This window comes from Atractosteus spatula, chromosome 7, assembly GCF_055471065.1.
Source record: "Atractosteus spatula isolate fAtrSpa1 chromosome 7, fAtrSpa1.hap1, whole genome shotgun sequence".
Lineage (NCBI taxonomy): Eukaryota > Metazoa > Chordata > Actinopteri > Semionotiformes > Lepisosteidae > Atractosteus > Atractosteus spatula.
In genome coordinates, this window is record NC_142712.1 from 36,374,850 (window position 1) to 36,396,439 (window position 21,590).

At 38.7% G+C, this 21,590-nt stretch overlaps 2 protein-coding genes across 3 annotated transcripts; one reads left to right on the forward strand and one right to left on the reverse strand.

Annotated features, from left to right (window-relative positions):
* Positions 1-3,424: 3,424 nt before the first annotated feature.
* LOC148830875 (bcl-2-like protein 15) lies at positions 3,425-10,740 on the reverse strand. 2 transcript variants are annotated; one of them, XM_088921630.1, is made up of 5 exons: positions 10,394-10,740; positions 9,896-10,147; positions 9,102-9,232; positions 8,478-8,696; positions 3,425-4,471 (listed from the first exon to the last, which is right to left on the reverse strand). In XM_088921630.1, the coding sequence occupies exons 2-5, from the start codon at positions 10,017-10,019 to the stop codon at positions 4,451-4,453; spliced, it is 495 nt and encodes a 164-aa protein (XP_088777756.1). In that variant the 5' UTR covers positions 10,020-10,147; positions 10,394-10,740; the 3' UTR covers positions 3,425-4,450. The 2 variants fall into 2 exon arrangements, with proteins under 2 accessions (XP_088777756.1, XP_088777757.1); XM_088921631.1 differs by having other exon boundaries at positions 9,896-10,150; positions 10,681-10,739.
* A 227-nt stretch (positions 10,741-10,967) lies between these two features.
* Positions 10,968-20,743, forward strand: dclre1b (DNA cross-link repair 1B). Its single transcript, XM_088922391.1, has 5 exons — positions 10,968-11,033; positions 11,602-11,819; positions 12,774-12,939; positions 15,289-15,471; positions 16,533-20,743. The coding sequence occupies exons 2-5, from the start codon at positions 11,628-11,630 to the stop codon at positions 17,735-17,737; spliced, it is 1,746 nt and encodes a 581-aa protein (XP_088778517.1). The 5' UTR covers positions 10,968-11,033; positions 11,602-11,627; the 3' UTR covers positions 17,738-20,743.
* The last annotated feature ends 847 nt before the right edge of the window (positions 20,744-21,590 follow it).

The window sequence follows — 21,590 nt, forward strand, 5'->3', positions numbered from 1 at the left end:
TCTGTATTTACATGCATTGTCAGAATTTTGTCTCACAGAATGAAGATATTTCTTTTGCGGTAAAAACTGATTAGTTGTATATGGCATTGCAACCATTGATCTAAGAGTGCTCAAGACCAAAGAACTGGTATAGTGATGTAATGCCTCCCTCTAGTGGTTAATCAAATTTTATTGATGAAATGAGATGCACTTCTCCAGAATAACATATTACCGTTTTTACTGTTGCTACATCCATACAAAACCTTTTTAGGCAAAAGCACTAATGCAGCACGTAGGTTGTATATTGACTCCAGGCTACTGTAATCAAAATCTAAATCGGAAAGCAATTTCTTTAGGGCTAATCTAATGCCTGATGATTGCCTGCATAAAAATTAGATTTCCAAGCTGTTGGACTTGTTTCCTGGTATTAGGGCTTGATGGTAGTCACAGAAAGTTCTCTGAGACTTTTCTTTTGTATTTCTGAAAATATTAACATACTTCAGTAATGAAAGCAGTGTAGGGAAAAGGTATTTATTTCGGCTTTAACCCGTATGCTTTGAAGGAAAACTCCCTGGATATATGGATGAGAAAACTGGTACCTGTGTACCAGGCCAGATCCTAACCTTGCACACTTCAGCTCCCCTTTGCATATATACTGTACAGTATCTTGCAGCCCCCCTGCCTCCCCATCTACACCCTTGCAGCAGCTTCCTAGCTCATTCCTCTCAACAGTGAGGGGAGTTTGGGCAGGTATTCTGTCAAGGAGGCTGCCGTTCTCTTTGCTACTGTAGGTGAGTCACACCAAATACACCAAATATTTATCTATCACATTCATTAGGATCTAACCGAACTACTGAAAACTGTACCACTGTACTGGCACTGAGACTGGAGAAGGGCTGTAGGCATTACTTCTGTAGGTATTTATCCCCTAGAGAGCAGGTGAAGGGCAGAAACTATGGCCTGTCTTTCTACAGAACTTTTATTAAGTTGATCTCACAAACAGTGACAGGTGGCACAGCCTACAACGGTGTTGACTGACTGACTTTGGAAAACAAATTCTGTAATAACCACAAACTGAAATAATGGAAAGCATTTCTCCTCTTCTGTTTTTCTCTTCATCATCTCCAAAACATAATAAAAAATCATTGGTTGGCTCTGGGTCTTCCACGCAATTATGGGTGCAAAAAAGCTTAATGCAGAGAGAAAACAAAATCTACCTATATACTCCCCTACCACATTTCCTTACAAGTTATTCAGTAATATTGGTACACCCTTAAGAGGTAAAAATTACTCTACAAGATGACAAAAAAACACCTAGTACACACATAGCTATCATGCAGCAAAACATTTAAATTACGGGACCCTTAAACAAGTTTATTCAGTTTACCTTTTATTTTAATTTCATTAAGAATTCCCAACATTTAAAATTAGAACAATAAAATTAATTTTAAAAACATTGTGTCAATGTTTTATTGCATCTATACAATGTGCACAGCATGAAGATTACAAAATGAATGAAGATACCAATTTGTGATTTATTTTTCAGGTTAATAAAGCTTATCCAACCTGAAATGAAATAAATTCTATGTATCAAGCTACAGTACATACTCTATAGACTGTTCACCACACATACAATTGCCTTCACTCTCATTTAATGTCCAGATTTCATTTAGCTGACCACTAATTTCAAACTCTTCCATGAGCAGGGTCATCACCAAATATTTGTTTTACAAGACATTTTCACAAAGTGTTTTATGCTGTTTTTGAAATAATTGGGTATCAAGATTATTTAAAGACTCTTTTGTAGGAGACATTCATAATTAAAAACAGGATGTTTTGTTGATGTTTTATTGCTCAGGAATGTGAGGCAGTGCAATATAACATCCCTTGTACTGCCCAATGGCATCATCCATAAGAGTGACTTGCCCAATTTCTAAGTACTGGGAATAGCCCATGTTTTCTAAGGGCTGTAAAATAGCTGCAGACTAGGATCCTATCATCAGAGTGCTGTAGTAAAGAAATCTGATGTTGGCAGCAGCATTACCAGCTACTAGCCTGATCCTGTCGGATCTCAAAAACTAAACCAGGCTCAACTGGGAGACTTCTCAGGAAAACCACATTACTGCTGGGTGTGGTGTTGGTGGACCAGTAGATGGACATTCATTTTTCTGCACCACAAACTAAAAAAAACCAATACTTTAGTATACCCCGATGGTGATGAGAAACACTACTGTAGCAGGTGCAGTCCTTTGGATGAGATCCTCAGATGTCAAAGTAAGATACGTTTGCTTAACCTCTACTCTGGGCTTATACAAGTTGATCTCCCTACAGCTCCCCCTTATTTCAACTGGTGAAGCAATTGCTCACTTCTCCTCCTATTCTGCTATTTAGTGGGGCAACACTAATGTCATACGTCATCCTGGTGGGTACAGCACTTCAGTGGTCGATGAGGTGATCTCTCTTGAACATATAAAGCCTGTGGCCTCAAGTGGCATGATTGGTGGTGCAGGGGCCGCCAGGGCACTGATGAAGGTAACAGTGGATCTGGCTAAAATGTCCATTGAAACAGCTTCAAGTGTTTACAGTATTTGGTAGCCAAAAAAAAACATCAATAGTAAGTTTATGCAACAATTCATGCAACAAGACACAACCTAACCAAAACGACAGATGGCAGATTTCACATTCTGTGATACGATCACGTGATTGGTTCCATATCTTCCTGCTTGAGGTGGACAAATCGGCTATTCTCTACTTTTGTGGTATATTTGAAAGTCAACAACTCAGAAATAAACTGTAGCCTCCAATGTCAAAGATGTGTCAGTGATTTGAAGAGACAGCACCCCACTTATGGCTGACAAAATAACCAATAGGGGATATAAAAGTGTCTAGAAATGTAAAGACATTATGTAGTATTGTAAATCATACATGGTCATAGAAACTAGGCTTCTACTGTATGTACAGGGGAAAAATCCTGTAACAACAGTGCACTAACCTTTCAATTTCTGAAATTTTAGAGATTTATCAGACCTCATCTTTTAAGAATTAAGTCAAGATGACAACTAGATTAGGTGTATCTCACTTTCACAATAGCAGTGTACTATCAATTAATTTATTGGTTTAAATTTTGGACACCTAACCTCTATATACAGTAGTTTTGTGGCTAGGAGCCACAAAAGTGTAGTGATCAAAGTTGCATGTGCTACATATGTTCATTGAAGTAATACCATGTGTGCTTGAGATGCTAATGATACATTTTTTTTAAAACTCAGAAATGTAATTAATTTGCTTACTACAGTAGCTATGATATTACTAGCAAATACTCATTTTTACCTTCCACTAAGAAAAACTGAAGTACACTTGACCAACTTCTCACTAAATGTACTATATAAAAAGACACGAGTGAGTGTGACACCCATAAAAATGAAAAACTGTACTAACAAAAAGATTACGGTACAAACACTCCTTATTGCTTTATTTCATTTTAGAAATAAGAATTCAAATACATGCTACGTTAAAGATTATAACAGGTGTGCTATAGGGCTTTCCAAAACAATAAATTTAAATTATTCAATCAGTGAAGTTTGGTGTAATAGAGACGTTTACAGGATTCTGTTGGTTTTGGCAATATATTCCCTTTACCGAGAAACTTAATTCATAAAGGTGATTCTCTTAATTTTCTACCCACTAATAGCTGATTGCTCAGTTTTCAAATCACAAGCAACATTAAATCTTTTGCCTCACTTTTCTTCCATTCTTACATTGTTGTTTTTGATCTTTCATTCTATATACAGTATGCACACACCCACAAAACTTGGCTTTAAGTTTCAGAATGAGTTGCCTGCTGTTCAGCTCCGTTACATGATGAGCAACATTGATCTGTACATCTCTGATGTGCATTCATCTGGTTAGCTAAGCTATGAGAAAACAAGGGTGGGGTAGTATTAGCACTACAGCTGCAATATATCTGAATCTGCTACACAAGGAAGTGGGATCGAATGTGTCTGGAAGTGCGTGATGAGACTTTGAAGGAGTTGTGCACAAGCATTTTGCAAAGACACAGTGGAAATGGCACTCAATCTTGGCACTCGTCAATACTTGAAGATTGTCTTTATGTTGCCGTTTAAGAAAATATTCTAAACTGCACAGAATTTTGCATGTACCTGTACATATTTTAGAGATCAGAAAACTCTCCTGTCCTTGTTAAACAAATCTTCTTGGTGATTGTCATGATTTTATGATTCAAACAGAAATGAAGTTGCTTTTTCATGCTCGTTAAAAAATGTTCTAGAAAGTGAGTGCCATTTCTTAAAAGACAGATAAAAACAAATCAATAAATACTTCCATTCAGACAGAATTCCAAAAAAAACATCTTTTAGTTTAGAGAACTAAAAGATTGCTGCTTCAAGAAGACCTGATGTCACACTCGATGGTATTTTCCCTCAGGAAGCTGACTTTGTCCTGCACAATTTCTCTACTGAGAAGCCACTTGCTCCTAAGAAAGAAAAAACAAAAAAAGTTACAAATGTATTGTGGGAACGGAAAATAAATAGGCACCTAAACACAATTTACTTGTCGTTCAAATGTCTTCACCTCTTTATACAAGAATTTAAAATCATATTCTACCGAAAAATCTGTTTCAACATTTCGTGCACACCTTTAACACAAACAGAAAGCAAAGGAATGACTCGTGTCAAGTCAATCTACATCCTAGACACTATTTTATTTGCAAGGCATTGCCTTTCTTGGCCAGCACAGTTTGAATGAATGCAGATTGAGGTTCAAAGCTGCTCTCTCAGAACTGACTCAGCACCACAAGGAGGTGTGGTTGGGATTAGTCAATCACAGCTTTCTTGGCTCCTGAAGAGATAGCAAACCATGTAATGTCTTGGGCACCAACAGGCTTATTGTGACATTGGCAAAGCACACGTCTCTCCTCAGAAGGGTGCAGTCTTCCAGGCAGTTGCCATGGCATAAGAGGAGTTGAGGTGGGAGCATCAGACAAGCCAGTTTTCATTGCCTCTTTCAAACTACATGAGTACCAAGGATTCCAACATGAGCAGAAATCCAAACCTACTTGTTTCATACAGTCCATACAAAACATGCCAGCTCAACACTGCATGCTTGCAAAAAGAAAAAAAAACTATGAAAATGTCTGGAGTGTTTTTAACTTTAAAAAATGCACATAAGATCTAGTTTACCAAGAAAAAGAATCTGATGAATTCTGAGGTCAAATTAAAAAATAATGAAAACTTAAATCATCATACAGCACACATGTAATTTCAATTTACATCACAAAAGTAAATTAACCATTCCAAACATGCAAAAGATATTTCACAAAAAAATGAACCAGCAAGTCAAACATATACTTTTCTTTTTACCCACACTTCTACTTTTTTTTATGAAAGACATTGCTGCTTTTTTTATTTTTATGTATCCATGTTAACACCTTTAAAACAGGAAAAAAATGATTTGCTCATAAACAAACAAACAGATATAGAACACAAACCTTATACAGTTCAAAAACATTTGTGATCTCTGCTGGATGGTGCTGACAATCATGTTACTCTCTTGGGTTAGACAGAAAGTATCAGCAGTTCGTTCACAGAGTTAAATGTTCACAGTTAATCACGGACAGAATAAAACTGTTTAAAAATGTAGATGGTTGATATGATATTTTCAAATTTTTTGAATAAACTAAATTTAAATATATTGTGTACCTGCTCTGTCTGTTTTTAATGGGGGCATGTAATGAAAAAAAAAGCTACAGCTTAATGTTGAAGCATTCAACTCTGCATAAAGTGGTTTACCCAAAGACACAATGTAGGTAAATTGGCTTCTGTAAAACTGGCCCTGGCATGAGTGTGTATGTGCCTGTATGTGCCCTGTGTTGGCCAGGCAATCCATCCAGGGTGTATCCTGCCTTGCCCCCATCACTTGCCTGCCAGGATAGGCTTTTCGGGGGAGTGCAAATGCTGGAAATGATGAATCATGGCAGATAATCTAAAACAAAACAACAGAGCACAGCTTGGAACACTGAACTGTGAGTTGCAAAATGGAGAGGGAAAACTTTGGAAGGTGTAAGCGGCTTAGATACCCAGCTATTGATGAAGCAGATTTACTGTAAATGAGGAGAAGAGTTCATTTAAGAGCTCAGACAAGACCAAGAGTTCATTTCATTAGCTTGAACCTTACAAAGTGAAATCATTTTACAGGTTTTTGTAGGATTTTGTCTCTCCTTGTGTTTTGCCTGTTTTGCTCACTGTATAAAAATAAAAGCACTAAAACTGTCCATTGTTCGAGACCTGCATATTTAAGACACATGCTACTACGCCCCACCCCTGGTGGCATACATATATAGGTAAAAGAGGAGAACTTAAATCAAGAGTTCTGACATAGTCACTTAATGGACTAGTAGGACCTCATTCAGAACACTGTGTCCAGGTTTGGTCACCACAGTAGAAAGAAGATATTGCTCCGGCAGAATCCACCCAAAGAAGAGCAAATAGATGCACTGTCAGGCTAAAAGTTAAAACAAGATAGAATTTTTATAGTCTTGAATATAAGATAAGATAAGATCCAACCTGATTTAAAAGAGGATTAACAAAATCGGCTCCCTGGACTTCCTCAATACCAATGTTGAAACGTGAACAAATGGGAACTACAAGGAGGCCAACTTAGAACTGAGGCCATGGAACACATCTTTACACCAAGGGTAGTGGGAGAGTGGAACACGCTACCCAGCTATATTGTTGAAGGTGATACCCTGGCTTCTTTCAAGAAATGCATAAAATAGACTAGGTAGCCTCCCCTTGAAAGTAGATTCTCTTTTCTTCATAAGAACCTCCCCAACGGCTGGCTTCTAACACCTGGACATTATTGCATCAGCTGACCTGAGAAATTAATCCAAATAGTAGCAAAGATCAGAAAGGCAAACAGAAAAGCTTAACCAGGGTAGGAAGAATGCAGCAATGATGCTTTTAAAGGAACAGTCTTCTGCATACCCGTACTGAAATGCAGTGCATCAGTTTACAGTACTGTATATCACATTTCACACTAATTTCCAAACTAGGACCCCACATTAACATTAATAAATTACATCCATAGTAAAGTATAGATCACTATCATTTCTAAACTACACTACATTAGAAACCCTTATTTACCATGTAAGAATTAAGAAAACATTACAAATAAATCAATTAGATTTTGTCTGAGGAAATTCCCCATACATGAAGATCCCTAGGCCAGAAATGCTTGGTAACGTAAAACAGAAAATTAAAACGGCATATCTACTAATTATCCAAACAATCAACTGTCAAAACTCTTTTGGAAAAACACAGGAAACACAAATAACACAAATTTAAGGTACAGACAAAAAAAAAATGTTTATCAGCTTTCAAACATGTTTCAGCCAATAAAACAACCTTTAACCCTGGCACATGCTAGCATTCCCTTAAGATGACTCATTATGCTGGTCTAGTTTTCTTCCATTTGCCTGGCTAGATCAGAAGGAATACCAGCTTTGCATGGCACTGCGTCATAAGCGTTGAAAAATTCTACTCACTCTTCTGCAAAAGTGTGTTGCTGCATCCTTCCAACAGAAATATGATATCAAGATTATTTTAGTTCACTGAACACTAACTAGTGAAATCATTTTGCAGTTCCTGTATGATTTGTGCTTCTACTTGTTCACTGATGAACTTTCATTACAGCGTAGTAACATGGAGTGATTTATTTCATGAAAAAGCCTCTCCTTCACGGCCAAAGGGAACACTGTCATTCATCTAGCTTAACATAAATGCCTTTAATAGTTATTTCTAAATGTTTGAAAATTCAAAATCATAAAGTATTTTTTAATTCTATTAGATTTAGTGTAAAGGGGGTAAAAAAATTCTGTCTCATCATTTCAACATTTCAATTCCTTATGCTATTCCAGGCTCTTTAAAGATATGTACAATTTTTTTTTTTGCAGGTGCACTAGAAGCTAATCTGCAGATCACTGTAACAAAGCTTTGTTTTTCTTTCTGTTCTTGACTTGCTATCCCTCAATGTTTATTCATTTATTTATTAAACTTGTTCCCTTGTAAAGGATTAAAAAATTATAACCACAGGACAGGAACAAAACATCAGAGCATTTTATAACCATTTGCCAATAAAAGTAGTGTTTTAATTAAGCTTTGTGGTCTATGAACTCATTCACATTCATCTGTTTTTTTTCCGTGGCTTTGGGTATGTTTCTCTATTAGTAAGTGCGAAGAAAAGGGAGCCAAGGGAGAATCTGCAAATGTACATTACAAAGGCTGCAAACATTAGAAGGCAAATATTACACCATTTTAAAAGTGTTATTTAAAACTGCCTAGACACAAATTGTTTGCAAACTGGGGAGAAGTACTAACTCTTTCCTAGCTTTCATTTTCATCTGCTCCAGAAAATTCTGTTAAGAGCTGTTATTGCAACACCTGCTCTGAACAAAATTTCAATAGGTATGGAAGAACACTCACCCAGCCTCCTTGCTGGACAATCCAGCTGCCCAGACGAGTTTCCACAAACTGAGTCAGCACACTCTGGATGGTCTCTGAGAGATTTGGACACTTCTTATACGCATATAGTCCCACAGTCACCGATGCCTTCAGAAGATATTTCTCCTGTCTGACCTCTGCTCCTTCAGAGGGCCAGGACTTGCAGAGAGACTCCACAGCATCTGAGAAAGCCAAGGCAGCCTGCACAAACAGGACACACAGCAAACGTCAAAGAGTCTTTTAAAACATTTGCTCCATCTCTCAGTTTACATAAAAGGAAAGTGAAGTGTACACGTCGTAGGTTCACAGCAATTCTAAAACTTTAAATGTTAAACAAACTGATTAATTTATTGCCATTTCCAACAAATAGTGAACATTTTAAGACCAAATATTCATTTTTTTTGTCTGAAATACACAACTACATTTAAAAACTCCTGTAGTAACACAATGTTATCAAATGTTACATATTATTATGTATTAGACTTGCCAGACAACCAGAACAGGAAATGTGACACAATTGCTTTTTTAAAATGTCATTGTTGCTGATTCTCTTTCAAAATCTATGACTACATCTTGATTTTTAAATTAATAATAAAAATATGTTACCTGGTCTGCAGCTGCACTTCTTGCTTGATTCAGAAATTTATCCATATGAGGCTTAATCACTTTTTCATTGTAATCATCCCCCAACTGCCTGAGCTTATCAGCAATAATAACAGGGTCAAATGAGTCCTCTTCTAAAATAAAAAAAGTAAGACCATTTAAACTGAGAATACACTACAACATGTTAAGAAACTCTAGATCTGTGCTTGGAAAAGGGTCCATCTAAAATTCTTAATTTTTCTTGTTTCTGCATTATTAACTCCCCATTTCCACTTACAAGTACTCAATAACCGTCCTCTGCTGTTTATGATGTAGTGTTTGTATGAATGTGTACAGTACTTACTTCAACTATACAGCTGGTTAACTTGTAGCAAATTAAGTGATCAGGGCTAAGATAAAGTTTCTTTCATATGTTGGTCAAGCTTGGAAATACAGGTACAGTTGTGATAATTAATATTAGATACAGGTGTAATGCAGCACAAACCCTAATAACAAAGTTCGAACCTTTGTTACCTACAGTATTCAGTTACTATACAGAAGAACACCAGCAATCAACTACAGAAGAACAGTGTTGATTATATACAGTAAACGGCTATAGTAATACGACTGCTTTCGTGGACAAGAGCGCATTTACAAAAACGACACAGCTTTGACTGCAGCAAGATTTAAAAACGAACTCAAATTGGTCGAAGTTCGTTTCTTGTTGCGTCAATGCTTTTAGTGTGGGCTTTTCCGACATGGCGTTTCGATCGGTAAACGTCAGTGAAAACGCTTGACAAAATTGCACTTTGACTTACCGTCTCCGACACCGTCCGCAACCACAGTGTCTTCTAATATGAGACTTCTTGGTTTCAATCCAGGCTCCTCGAAAAGACATTGGATCACTGAAGAGGTCTGCTGTTTGAAATCTTTCGGAGCCATCGTCTTCTTGGATATTTAAGTTCTTATTTGAACAGCCAGTCAGCTTTGCTTTTCACTTTCCTATTTCCTGGTCAGGCGTGGGGCGAGGCTGCTGGTTACTTTAATCCCTCGGTTCATCCAGGGCAAGTCTACTATTAACAGGATACGGACAGCAACACAACACCAAAAACAAATGTATTTGTTGTATTTGTATTTGATTTCTACATCGTTTCCTTACCAGACATACTTTATTAGGTTAGCTGCCGTCATTTCTTACTTGTGTAACAGGTTTGTCAATGCTACATCACTTTTTTTAATACTGGATATTATGTTCATTACTCCACCAAAGCCGAAAAAAATACAGAATACAATTTTAAAATTCCCGCAAATCTTACCTCGTTTGGGAAATTCCCAAATGTTTCGTCAATAGGGACAATCCCAGTTTAAATTAAGGGCACCCCACCCGCTTGCCTGAAATACCACTTGTCTGTGCTGTAATTATAAATGTCATACCTACAGTATGCCATGTTTTGGGGAAGTCTGAAGCTGCAAAATACAATTGCGTTAAAGACAGCAAGGCAGCAGAACGCAACGCACAGACTGAACAACCATTTATTGCAGTGAACAAACAAACATAATAAAAGAAAAATCGACGATATCAACGCTACAAAAAGTGACGTACAGACACTGCAACATCTGCTGCGTCCTCTTTGTGTCTGCTCCGCAGTTTCAAATTCGCCCTGACCTGTAAAAACAAGGAGCTGGTTGGTAACATTTGACAAAAGAGTCAAGCGCTGGGACTCAAGTCTCTGTGTGCTGACTGGTCGGGAAGCCCGTTCATCATGGTCGACCCGGAAGCAAGGCGTGGAATTGTTTATGCGAAAAAATATGGCGGGTATTTACACGTTTTGTACCTAATTTTCAATCATGTAGAAACGTGTTTTTGTACTTATTTGTAACTGAGTACAACCGAAGAGTAGGATTACATTCTAAGTGTCGATTTTTGGGTGTCCTTAAAAAAATACAAACGACAAGGTAAGGTATTAGGTCATGAGGTTGCAATTGTTTTGCTCAAACTCAAGTCGGTACTACAGTTATGAAAGAAAACAAACAGCTGTAGATTTCCTAGTTTTTTTATATTTTGTGCCCAATTAAAGCAAAATACACATAAATTCGTTATTCAGCACCTTTCTTGATTTGACCCCTTGATGCACCTGGAACTGTAGTCTTCGTTTAACCTTACTTAGGATTTTATTTCTTGTTTGGTCAGATGTGTCTGTAATCCTAGGTGAAAACGTATGTTTAGATATATATACATACACCAAGTGCGGTAAAAGAAAGTACATTCATTTACACTCACCATAGCTTGAACTTTTTAAGATAAGAGTGATTCTTGCTGTCGTCATTTGAATCCATTTTTAATGCATAAACTATATTTTAGCTAGAATTACATTTTCATATTTCCACACATAAACGTGTGCATTGTCTTTATCCATAAAAGGAGAAATGAGAGTGCAGCAATGAGTTTTAATTTGCTTAAAAATAAACATGCAGTTGCTCCATTTATAATGATCTCGTTTTCACCTTGGTGTTTGTTTGGCAGGTGGTTGTGGGGCTTACCTTATTGACATGAATGGAAAGGTGATCCCTCACACCCCTCTGGCTGTGGATTTCTGGCAAGTGCGGAAGTGCAGCCATGTGCGTTTGTTTTTCCTGTCGCACATGCACACTGACCACACCAGCGGGCTGACATCCAGCTGGAGTAATCGGCCCATCTACTGCTCCCCTGCCACTGCCAAGCTGCTGAAGTTAAAACTGCAAGTGAGCAGGCCTTTCCCCAGTTCTCTGTTAACTCCTGTCACAATATGTGCTTTATGATGATTTGAAGGTTGTCTGAGATTTCAAATCTATCTTGTAGTCTGTTGTGCTTTGTGAAGGTATGGCTGTCTTGCTTGGGTGGGATGTGAACACTGTGTTCGAACCAGGTTTGAGGAAATCTGAAAATATCGTGCTTACTGCGCTTGACCATTTTTTGGCATAAAATTGCAGGTGTTTTCCAGCCATGTCTTCTTTTAAGTCACATTACTCTTTTCACCTGATTTCTGTGTCTTATTTAAGTTTGCAAAAAGATGAAAGAGTATTGTGCTTGATTTTTAGGCAAAAGAATAGCAGTGACAAAGGCGTGCAATGTTCTATTCAGATCCAGCCATACACCCAGTCTTTGTGTAGATTTTGCAAAGACAAGGAGATGTAGCTGGTACTCTTCGGCTTTCCATCAGAGTATAAGAAAGGTTACAAACAAGAAGAAGCCATTTGGCCCATCTAGGCTATTTAGTAGGTAATGATCCAAAGATCTCAACCTGCTGTTCAAATTGAAATCATAATTTAAATTATTACTGTTGAAAGTGGCAGTAAATTAAAGAAAATGGGTGTCCTTTACCATTTAATACATAATTGTAAAAATTCATGGTGTTTAGGTAGAACTGGATTTAGATTATCATAATTTACACACCGTTTACTTTATACATGGGAGGAAGTATAAACAGGTTTTGAGAACTGAAATTGGAGGAATTGCATGGATTACATGGGCTGAATGTCAATGGAAGGAATTGATGTGGAAAGGGAATCCCATGAAATGTAGTAGGCTTATAGGAATTTATCCCCGAGTGTGGCGTCTTTTTTTGGCTGGCTCAGTGCCTTTCACTTTAGAAATGACTTTCAAAGGAGCTGCTGCACAGAGGGCCAGGTCGCCCCTGATGTTTCCCTCCCGCCCAGGTGAAGGAGAAATGGATACACCCTCTGGAGGTGGGCGAGACGCACATGCTGGCTCTGGATGACATAGGCAAGGAGACGCTGACAGTCACTGTGATTGACGCCAACCATTGCCCGGGGTCTGTCATGTTCCTGTTTGAAGGCTACTTTGGCACCATCCTGTATACAGGTCAGAGCTCTGTTTACCCCCCAGAGACTTGGAAAGATTTCATTGCAAGTGCAAAAATAAGATTCTGTCACTTTTTATGTGTATGGAAGGTATTCTTGATACAAGAGCACTTGGTATCAGCTTACTTGAAATATGATATTCTGAATACTTCCACATAAGTTTCAGAAATTAGAAGTACTGTACTGTGAGTTCATTTTACAAATATCACAATCAATTTCCCTAATCTGTGACAATTTAGAAAGTAAGGAAATAACCAGTGGAAAAGCTTAGATAATATTTTAATTAGGTGGAACTTTATATACTTTTTTGTATATTTCGGGTTTATCATGAATTGGCAATGATGAGTGCATTTCAAACCACAATGAAACTACTTGTACAGTATAAGGTGATGTGTACAACCTCCAGTTTACGTCACAAAAGAATCAAAGTTTCAACGTAGGTATATAGACTTCATCTGTGTTTACATTATTTTTCTTTCATAGTCTAGTGTTTCATACACTCATACATCCAACCCATTAACCTGTGTTGTATTTTGTTATGGTTGTGTACAAATGAAAATACCTCCCCTTAATATTTGAAGCTTGTTTTATGCCAAGCACTCTTCACTGCATTTATCAACAGGAACCGTGCTTCATCTAAATCAAGAACACCATCTGAAACTGAAAGCTTTTGTACAGCATTGCTCCACACTAACATAGAAATCTCAGTCTGTTTCCAGATAATTCTATTATTTCCTCATAATCACAGCAAATTAAAGTTCCAGTATAGTGTAGACATGAAGTACTAGAGACACAAATACTCTAATACACTCTACTAGTACACTACTAGAATACCTATTTTTGAGTCCCTGAAAATGAGGAGCAGTGAAACATTTTATATTTTGGATACTACTAGAGATGTTAAGAATAGACTGTTGAAAATGGAGCAGGGAGTATATTATCAAATTATTCTGTAACTCTGGTCTGGTTAAAGTAAATGTGACTTTGAAAGTATAATCTCTTTTTTTCATGATAGACAGTTCTGCAGTAGATAAAATGCTAGGTTCATAGCTATAATAAAAAGGCTTGTATTCCTCATTCTTAAATCCCTATATGTCAAACTGTTTTTTTGCTGACATCAACAGGAGATTAATTTCCTCCTCTCAGATTCTAAAACTTAACTATTAACATCCCCTGTGTAACATCCATGTTGCACCTGTACACATTTAAAGGGGGACGGCAGTCCCGGTTTCTCAGACCAGGTATTAAATTTCCATAATAAAAATAAATTAATTTATAGTATTGTAAAACTTAACAAATTTTAAATTGTGTTCAGAATTGTGAACTTTTTGAAAGTACTGTATTGTTACCATGTAGTCCATGAGATAATGTATCTAGAAAATGCCACTTGTACTGTATGTGTTAGTTTCATGAAAAGATTTAAAATTAATATAGTAGCAAAACTGGCTTGGTCTAAAATATGTTTACAATGTAATGGGGCCGTTTTAGTGTCAATAGACGTTTTGTTGCCTTGTTCTGAATCTCAGACAATGACAGCAGTATGACACTACGCATGCGTTGAAACTTCAACTCTTTTGTGATGTAAACTGGAGGTTGTACACATTACGTTATACAGGTAGTTTCATTGTGGTTTGAAATGCACTCATCATTGCCAATTCATGGTAACCCCGAAATATACAAAAAGGTAATACAGTTCCACCTAATTAGAGTGTTATCTAAGCTTTTCCGTTGATTATTTCCTTACTTTCTGAATTGTCACAGATTAGGGAAACTGATTTTGTGATATTTGTAAAATGAACTCAGTACTTCTAATATCCATCCGTCCATTTTCTGACCACTTCTTCCAATTCAGGGTTGCAGCAAGCAACCGGCACAAGGCAGGATACATTCCCAACACGATTCCAGTCCATTGCAGGGCAGAAACACTGACACAGACACAATTTTCCCATGAGTTAATCTAGCAGTATGTTTTTGGACTGCTGGAGGAAACCCGAGCGCCAGATGAAACCCATACAAACGTGGGGAGAACACGCATACTCCACACATATAGCACCCCAGGTCTGGAATTGATGCCTGGGCCCCAGTGCTGCAAGGCAGCAATTCTAACCACTGTGCCACTGTGCCTCCCATTACGTCTAATATGGTACAAATTCCTTTGGTTGTTTTCTCAAGGTATTCCACTATGATGGTATTTCTGAAATTAGTAATATTTAATATGATAACAGCAGAATGTGGCACAGCAACACCGGTAAAGACAAAATTCTGTGTGCTGACAAGCACTTCAGATGCGTTCAGAAATCGCTTGCCTCCCTCCTCCTCCGTGTGTCTCTGAAGCTGTCTGGGTCTGCAGGTGATTTCCGCTACACGCCGTCCATGCTGCGGGAGCCCTGTCTGGGGAGCTACAAGAAGATCGATGTGCTGTACCTGGACAACACCAACTGCGACCCTTCCAGGACCCTGCCCTCTCGCCAGCAGGCCACGCAGCAGATCAAGGAGATCATCCGCCAGCACCCACAGCACAACATCGTCATCGGTGAGACGGGGGATAAGCTGCTCTTATAGTAATGTCAATTACTATTGATCAATTAAGCAATTAAGATTGCTCAGTCCTCTTGGATGGGAGGGTTTACTCTCAGATAAGGGTGCAGAACCTACTTTATTGTTCATTACTGTAGGTTTGACCTATTTAATACTGAGAATCATCTATGACTACCTGGGGGATAGATACAGTAACTGAGCACAAATGTTTAGTTTAACGTTTTATTTTTATTTGTTGCTGAAATACAGGCTGCATTGAAAATGAAGGAATAGATGTAGGCAAATAATCTACCTTTAGTACCTTCAAAGAAGTATGAATCTGGCTTTAATATTTTCTTATAATGTTATAATACTCACTTTTGACTAACTTTTGTACTAGCCACCACAGCAGCCATGAAGGGTATGATGAAAAATGTTGTCTTTAAAAATAAAGGAAACAAGAAAAATAAAGGGAATTCACAGCCCTCAGTGTGTTTATAAAACAGCAAGCATAATAGTGGGAAACACAGTACACACACATAATAGTGTGAAATGCTTTCTTCACATTTTCAAATACTAAATTATGAACTGTAACATGTGGGTGGCATGGTGTGCAGTGGTTAGCATTGCTGCCTCGCAGCTCTAGGGTCCTGGGTTCAGTTCTAGACCTGGGGTGCTATTGGTGTGGAATTAATATGTTCCCGCTGTGTTTGCTTGGGTTTCCTTTTACAGTCCAGAAACATCCACAAAAATCGGCCCTAGTGCTGGTCTTTATGTCTGTGTATGCCCTGCGACGGACTGGCGTCCCTTCCAGGGCATACCCTGCCTTGTGCCCATTATTTGCTGGGATAGGCTCCAGCTCCCCCACAACCCTGAATTGGAAGAAGCTGTTAGAAAATGGATGGATGGAGCTATAACACTTGAACAGAAAGCAAAGAAAACTTAATGCAAGTAACCTGGGGAGTGAAGCATTGATTGTTTTTGAAGATGAATAAGAAGTGTTGTTTTTACTGTTGTTGCTTCAAAGTTCATGAGTGCTTTTATTCCTAATTCATCCTTGTCCCCCCTCTTTCACAGGCCTCTATGAGTTGGGCAAGGAGACACTGCTGGTGGAGTTGGCTATGGAGTTTAAGACATGGGTGGAAGTGAAACCAGAGCGACTGGAGACCCTGTGTGCTCTGAATCTCCCAGACGTGTTCACCACAGAGCCGGGGGCCGGGCGGATCCGAGTCGTGTCCCAGACTGAGATCAGGATGTCCTCTCTGATCCTCTGGAACAGGCAGTACCCGACAGTGGCCATTCTGCCCACCAGTCGGCCTGTGCCTGTCCTGCATCCCTGCATGTATGTAGTGCCCTACTCTGATCACTCGTCCTTCCAGGAGCTGGAGGACTTTGTTTCGGCTCTCAGACCTGCTTCTATAATACCCATCATCGGGACCTGCATCCCTCACTTCTCTGCCTTCCTGAGTCCCAGAAAAAGCAGCAGGGAGGTGGTGGTACCTGACTCTGTGAGACAGTTCATGACAAAGGTTTGTAACTCTGACGCTTCAGTCAAACCCACTCGTGGGCTTTTCCGACCTTCTCCCCCAGTGGCGAGAGGCGTGGTGTTCGAGTCCCCAGAGCACAATTCCCAGCCTCCTGAAATTGTGGCGCAAGAGAATAGCCCTCCATCCAAAGAGTTAAACCAAGATTCCTGGAAGGATGACCAGGACCAGTCCACACAAAAGCTCCCCTTTATTTTTTCCGGAAGAACAGAAAAGCAGAAAAGGCTGTTGGATATATGGGAGTGTTCTGCAGTGGATTCAGAGATGACCAGAGGGGACGCTTGTCGGTGGACTGAGGCCTTTTCACTGAAGCCTAATGTACAAGAATTAGCCAAGTCTTTGCCTTGTTCGCCTGGCTGCATGGGCCACTCGCTCAACATCTCAGCTCAGAAGAAAAAAGTAACTGAAGTAACATCTCAGGTAGGATATAAAGACGGGGAAAGACATAGTCCGGGTATAGAGAATTTAACCTCCATTTCTGAAAATGAATTCCTCTCACAGCAGCCCACAGCTGTGAGGGCAACAGACTGTGACATTGCAAGAACCCAGAATTATCTTGAATCTGTATGTTGTCTGCTGGAAGCTGAGAAGGCTTGGCTTTCTCAGCTCAAAGTAGGCAGTTTTCTTCCAAAAGAAGAAATCTCCAACAAGGTTATCGTCAAAGACAGAGGACTGGCCAACAAGTACCGTCTTACTCCTGTAAATTTCGCACAGCAAGATCAAGATGCCTTTGACTGAAATTTATAAAGATTCCTTACTGTATCCTGTCCCTTAAAACAAAATTAGTTTTAATGACTGTGCCAAAATCATTCTACTCCTGCCAGCTACTTACAGTACATTCTAGCTCTGGAATTGTTTTTTCTTGACAGCATAAGTGTTTATTATCCACATTGTTTATTTTTCACAGTATTAAGCTCAAGATACTTTAAAACAAGAAAATGAAACCAAAATTGATCAAGACACTTACAGTGAAAACAGAAATTGTACAGTATGTTACATAACAGTGGTGCATCGTTACATGATTATGCTTTAGTAACTCCCAATTTTAAACACTGCCCTATAATAAGTGGAAATTACTTAATTTTTCCCATACCTTGTAAGCATCCATTTATAAATAAGAATTTACTCAAATGTAGTTGATGCATGTTAGGATATTAGAAATACTGTAGGTCACAGTATTATAATATGGACATCTGAATTGTAGCCAGCTTAGTAAAACAGAATTGAGCTTTTTTCTACTCGCCCAATCGGGAGTCTTTGATTCCTTGTCGGAGCAGTGCCCCAGCTGCCTCACAGGGACAGTGAGGAAAGCTGAAGATGCTCCTTTGAACTGCCCATCCATGCCAGTTCCATAGTGCTTTACAGAAGCTGGAGATGATTGGAACAGTGGTGTCTCTCACTGATATCACTGCCCTGGTAGTAGCAGGAGTCACTGTCTCACCAGGAAAGCCAAAATAATTCCGGTTGTGCAGCACAGTGGTGTCGTGACGTGACCCAGGCTGGCTGTCTGGATCTCAGAGCTCAACCTATACTCGGAGCATGGGCCTTCACGTGGGAGTCCATTATTAACATTTCACATTGAAATTATGTTCTCTCAAGTGACTCCTTGTTTTAATGTTTCAATCATTTTTTCAGGCTCCTGACAATTGTTGGACTCTAAGAAAGAATTTGTGCATGTGGTTGTTTGGACAATCTTCAGTAGTATTGGATGTTCCTAGTTTTGTTCTCGCCAGTTTATAATGCACAAGTGAAGTACTACTGTAAAAGCCTTCACCTCATGTGTCACATTAAACACAGTCTGAAGACTAAGCTTTGATAGCTCCTTTACAAGTTGAGCTCACTGGTTTACAGTTTGCGCGGTTAGCATAACAACAGGACATGGTAGCAGCAACAGTTTCAGCCTGGTTAGCTCTTCCTGTGAGACTTAGCTTGACTACACTTCTCCTTCCTATACAGTGCTGATGTGGCAAAACATAGGCCATCTACCAAGGCAGTACAAAGGGTGTGGGACCCGTTCTTTAATTCCTGCATCCTTATAAGAATCCTCCTGCATTGTACAAGCGGAAATCTACAGTATGTATGTTGCAGATACTGTACCACAGCATTTTCTCAAACTGTACTTTGCATTCACATTAACTGTGCTTTGTCATAATGAGCCAGTTAGTTATTCTTCAGGTGTCTGTGCGCTACCTCGCTTGACCACAGCTATGATACATCGTCTGGAGGGCTGCTTGTTTGTGAAAAACATACGGAAAAGGATGTAGCAGTTGCAGATTTTGAAGGTGATGGTTAGGTCTGCTGAATCATGGGGTGCTTGGCGGGTTTGCTGACAGCCAGCCAGTGCTTGGTCTTAAGTGTGACATTACCACCAGCAACCACAGCGGCTTCCCGCGTCCCCATGACTCGGTGAAGTTCCTCAGCTGCATCCGTCTTGAATCTTGAATCTACATTAATGTGGTTTCACGCTGCAGGCGCACAGTGTGAGGGTATTCGGATTACGCATTCTGAGGCCTTTCTTTTTTTTATCTGCCATCTCTTATTAATTGAAAGCACTCCAGTAAAACCTTTGAACAACTAAATTTGACACGTTTTGTGTGCATTAAAACTAATGGGGGTCATGCAGTACCTGTTAGAATTAACACGGGTTTACAAAATTGTCCCAAATACCATGAAACAAAGAGGGATGTTCCCCAACCTGGAAACCCGAGAATGGAGATGGAGCAGAAGCAATTTACGTCTTAGCCACCATAGCACCCCTAAAGGGTACAGTGAACAATGTTATTTTTAAAGAAAAGGAAACAAGAAAGAAAGGGGACTTCACACTGGTGTGGCATTAGCAGTTCCTGCCTAAGATGTGCTCAAGCATTTCACTTGGTTTCATGGTATGTGAGACATTTTTGTTAATCTGTGTTCCAATGGGTGTTGCTTTACTTCCTTCAGTGTTAATGACAACACAAACATGTTCAAATCCAGTTGTTCAAACGTTTTACTGGATTGCCTTAATTTCATAATATTCAGTAATGTAATAAGTGCAGATATCAGAAGTGTTTAAAATTACTCCTTCATAGATGGGAGCCTGATGATAGAAATAACTGAAATTCATAACTATATGAAGAGACTGGCATTCTGTAACTAGAATATATACAAATTCACAAGATGAAAGCATTTATGAATATTTGCTCTAAGATTATTTTAATGCACTGCAGCCCATAATCATACAATTAAAAAGTGCAATAGAGCTAAAAGTGATATAACACTAGGTAAATGTAGGTTATTTTACTATAGAAACCAGCATGAATGTACAGTATCATTTCACGGATTGCTACACAGAAATAATATACTATAGTCGCAAAGTTGTTTGAAAACATGACTGAAATAAGAAACTAGCTGTCAGAATACTAAAGTGCTCAGCCTTCCCTGTGAAATGGAACAGCAGTAATACACAATGAGAACCCCACAAAGTGACACTAGAGGGCAGTGAGCTACTAGCTTGGTGCCTTTTAATTTACATTTTCAAACAATTCATTATTTGTGTTGTAATTTTGCATGTGCCATTGATTACTTTAAATTACATATGATCTTTGTCCTTGAGGGCAACCTTTTGAAAAGTATGATTAATAGTAATGCAATATATTTTGGTTCTAAAAATGTTTAATAAATCTTGTATAAAGGATCAGTTTTCAGGTTTCTCTTTTGCATCTGCGCAAAATCCATAACTCTACAGAATAAATACAGTAATTTTTATTTTTGCTTTACATTTTGTGTGTCAAGGAAGAGGAGGGTTATGGGGTGTTTGAAGTCTTATTTGTTTAGATACACTTCTGTGTCTGAATACATAACATTTTCAAATTACCTGTTTTTTGTGGTATCACACACTGGCAGAATCTTTCCTCTTTTTTTGTGATCATTTTTGTGTAATAGCTATTCTTTTCTGGAGCAAAATCTATGTTTGACAGTCCCAGGAAGTGGAATATTTGTCCTAGTATCAGTCAAAAATGTCCCACATGTTCAAATGTCTGATTTGCTTTGTGTAAAATGTGAAGATAGTCTATTGTTGCATGTAAACTCTATGGCAGCCTGGTGTCAGATTCATATCTAGCGTCTCACCTGCATTTCATAATGTAATGACCTGGATTGTTTTTCAAGATCTCAGATTCAGCCCCAACCGGAATAAGGTCAGCTACTTTCACAAGGAATGGTTTTGACAAGAAGAGTCTCCTCATGACGCCACACAAGCCCCACCCAGCCGTGTGATTTTAAGTGCAACATTCCTGACTGGGGTGGTACTTTCACAATGACCTACCAGCTGTACTGTGAATGTCACCCGACTGACACTCAGCAAGATGATAGCTGTAGGACTATGGCAAAAACCTAGAGCACACATATGTTCTCAGCCTGAAAAATAGCTGAGAATAGCAGAATAGACTCATCCATATATTCTGCAGTACAAGACAGAAATGAATAAAAAAAGATCGATCTAACTATGCAGCTATATTGCTGAAATTAAGGTTAGCTTAGCTGCTTATGTTTAATGCCAATGAACACTGATAGAAGACAAATTTAATCTTAATTGATAAGCAGTTGTAGCTAA

Coding starts and splice junctions, on each gene's coding strand:
- dclre1b (XM_088922391.1), top strand. CDS start 11,628: ATGAATGGAAAGGTGATCCCTCACACCCCTCTGGCTGTGGATTTCTGG. Junction 11,820..12,773: donor TGCTGAAGTTAAAACTGCAA/GTGAGCAGGCCT, acceptor CCTCCCGCCCAG/GTGAAGGAGAAATGGATACA. Junction 12,940..15,288: donor TGGCACCATCCTGTATACAG/GTCAGAGCTCTG, acceptor CTGGGTCTGCAG/GTGATTTCCGCTACACGCCG.
- LOC148830875 (XM_088921630.1), bottom strand. CDS start 10,019: ATGGCTCCGAAAGATTTCAAACAGCAGACCTCTTCAGTGATCCAATGT. Junction 9,233..9,895: donor TGCGGACGGTGTCGGAGACG/GTAAGTCAAAGT, acceptor TTTTTATTTTAG/AAGAGGACTCATTTGACCCT. Junction 8,697..9,101: donor GAAGTGCAGCTGCAGACCAG/GTAACATATTTT, acceptor CTGTTTGTGCAG/GCTGCCTTGGCTTTCTCAGA.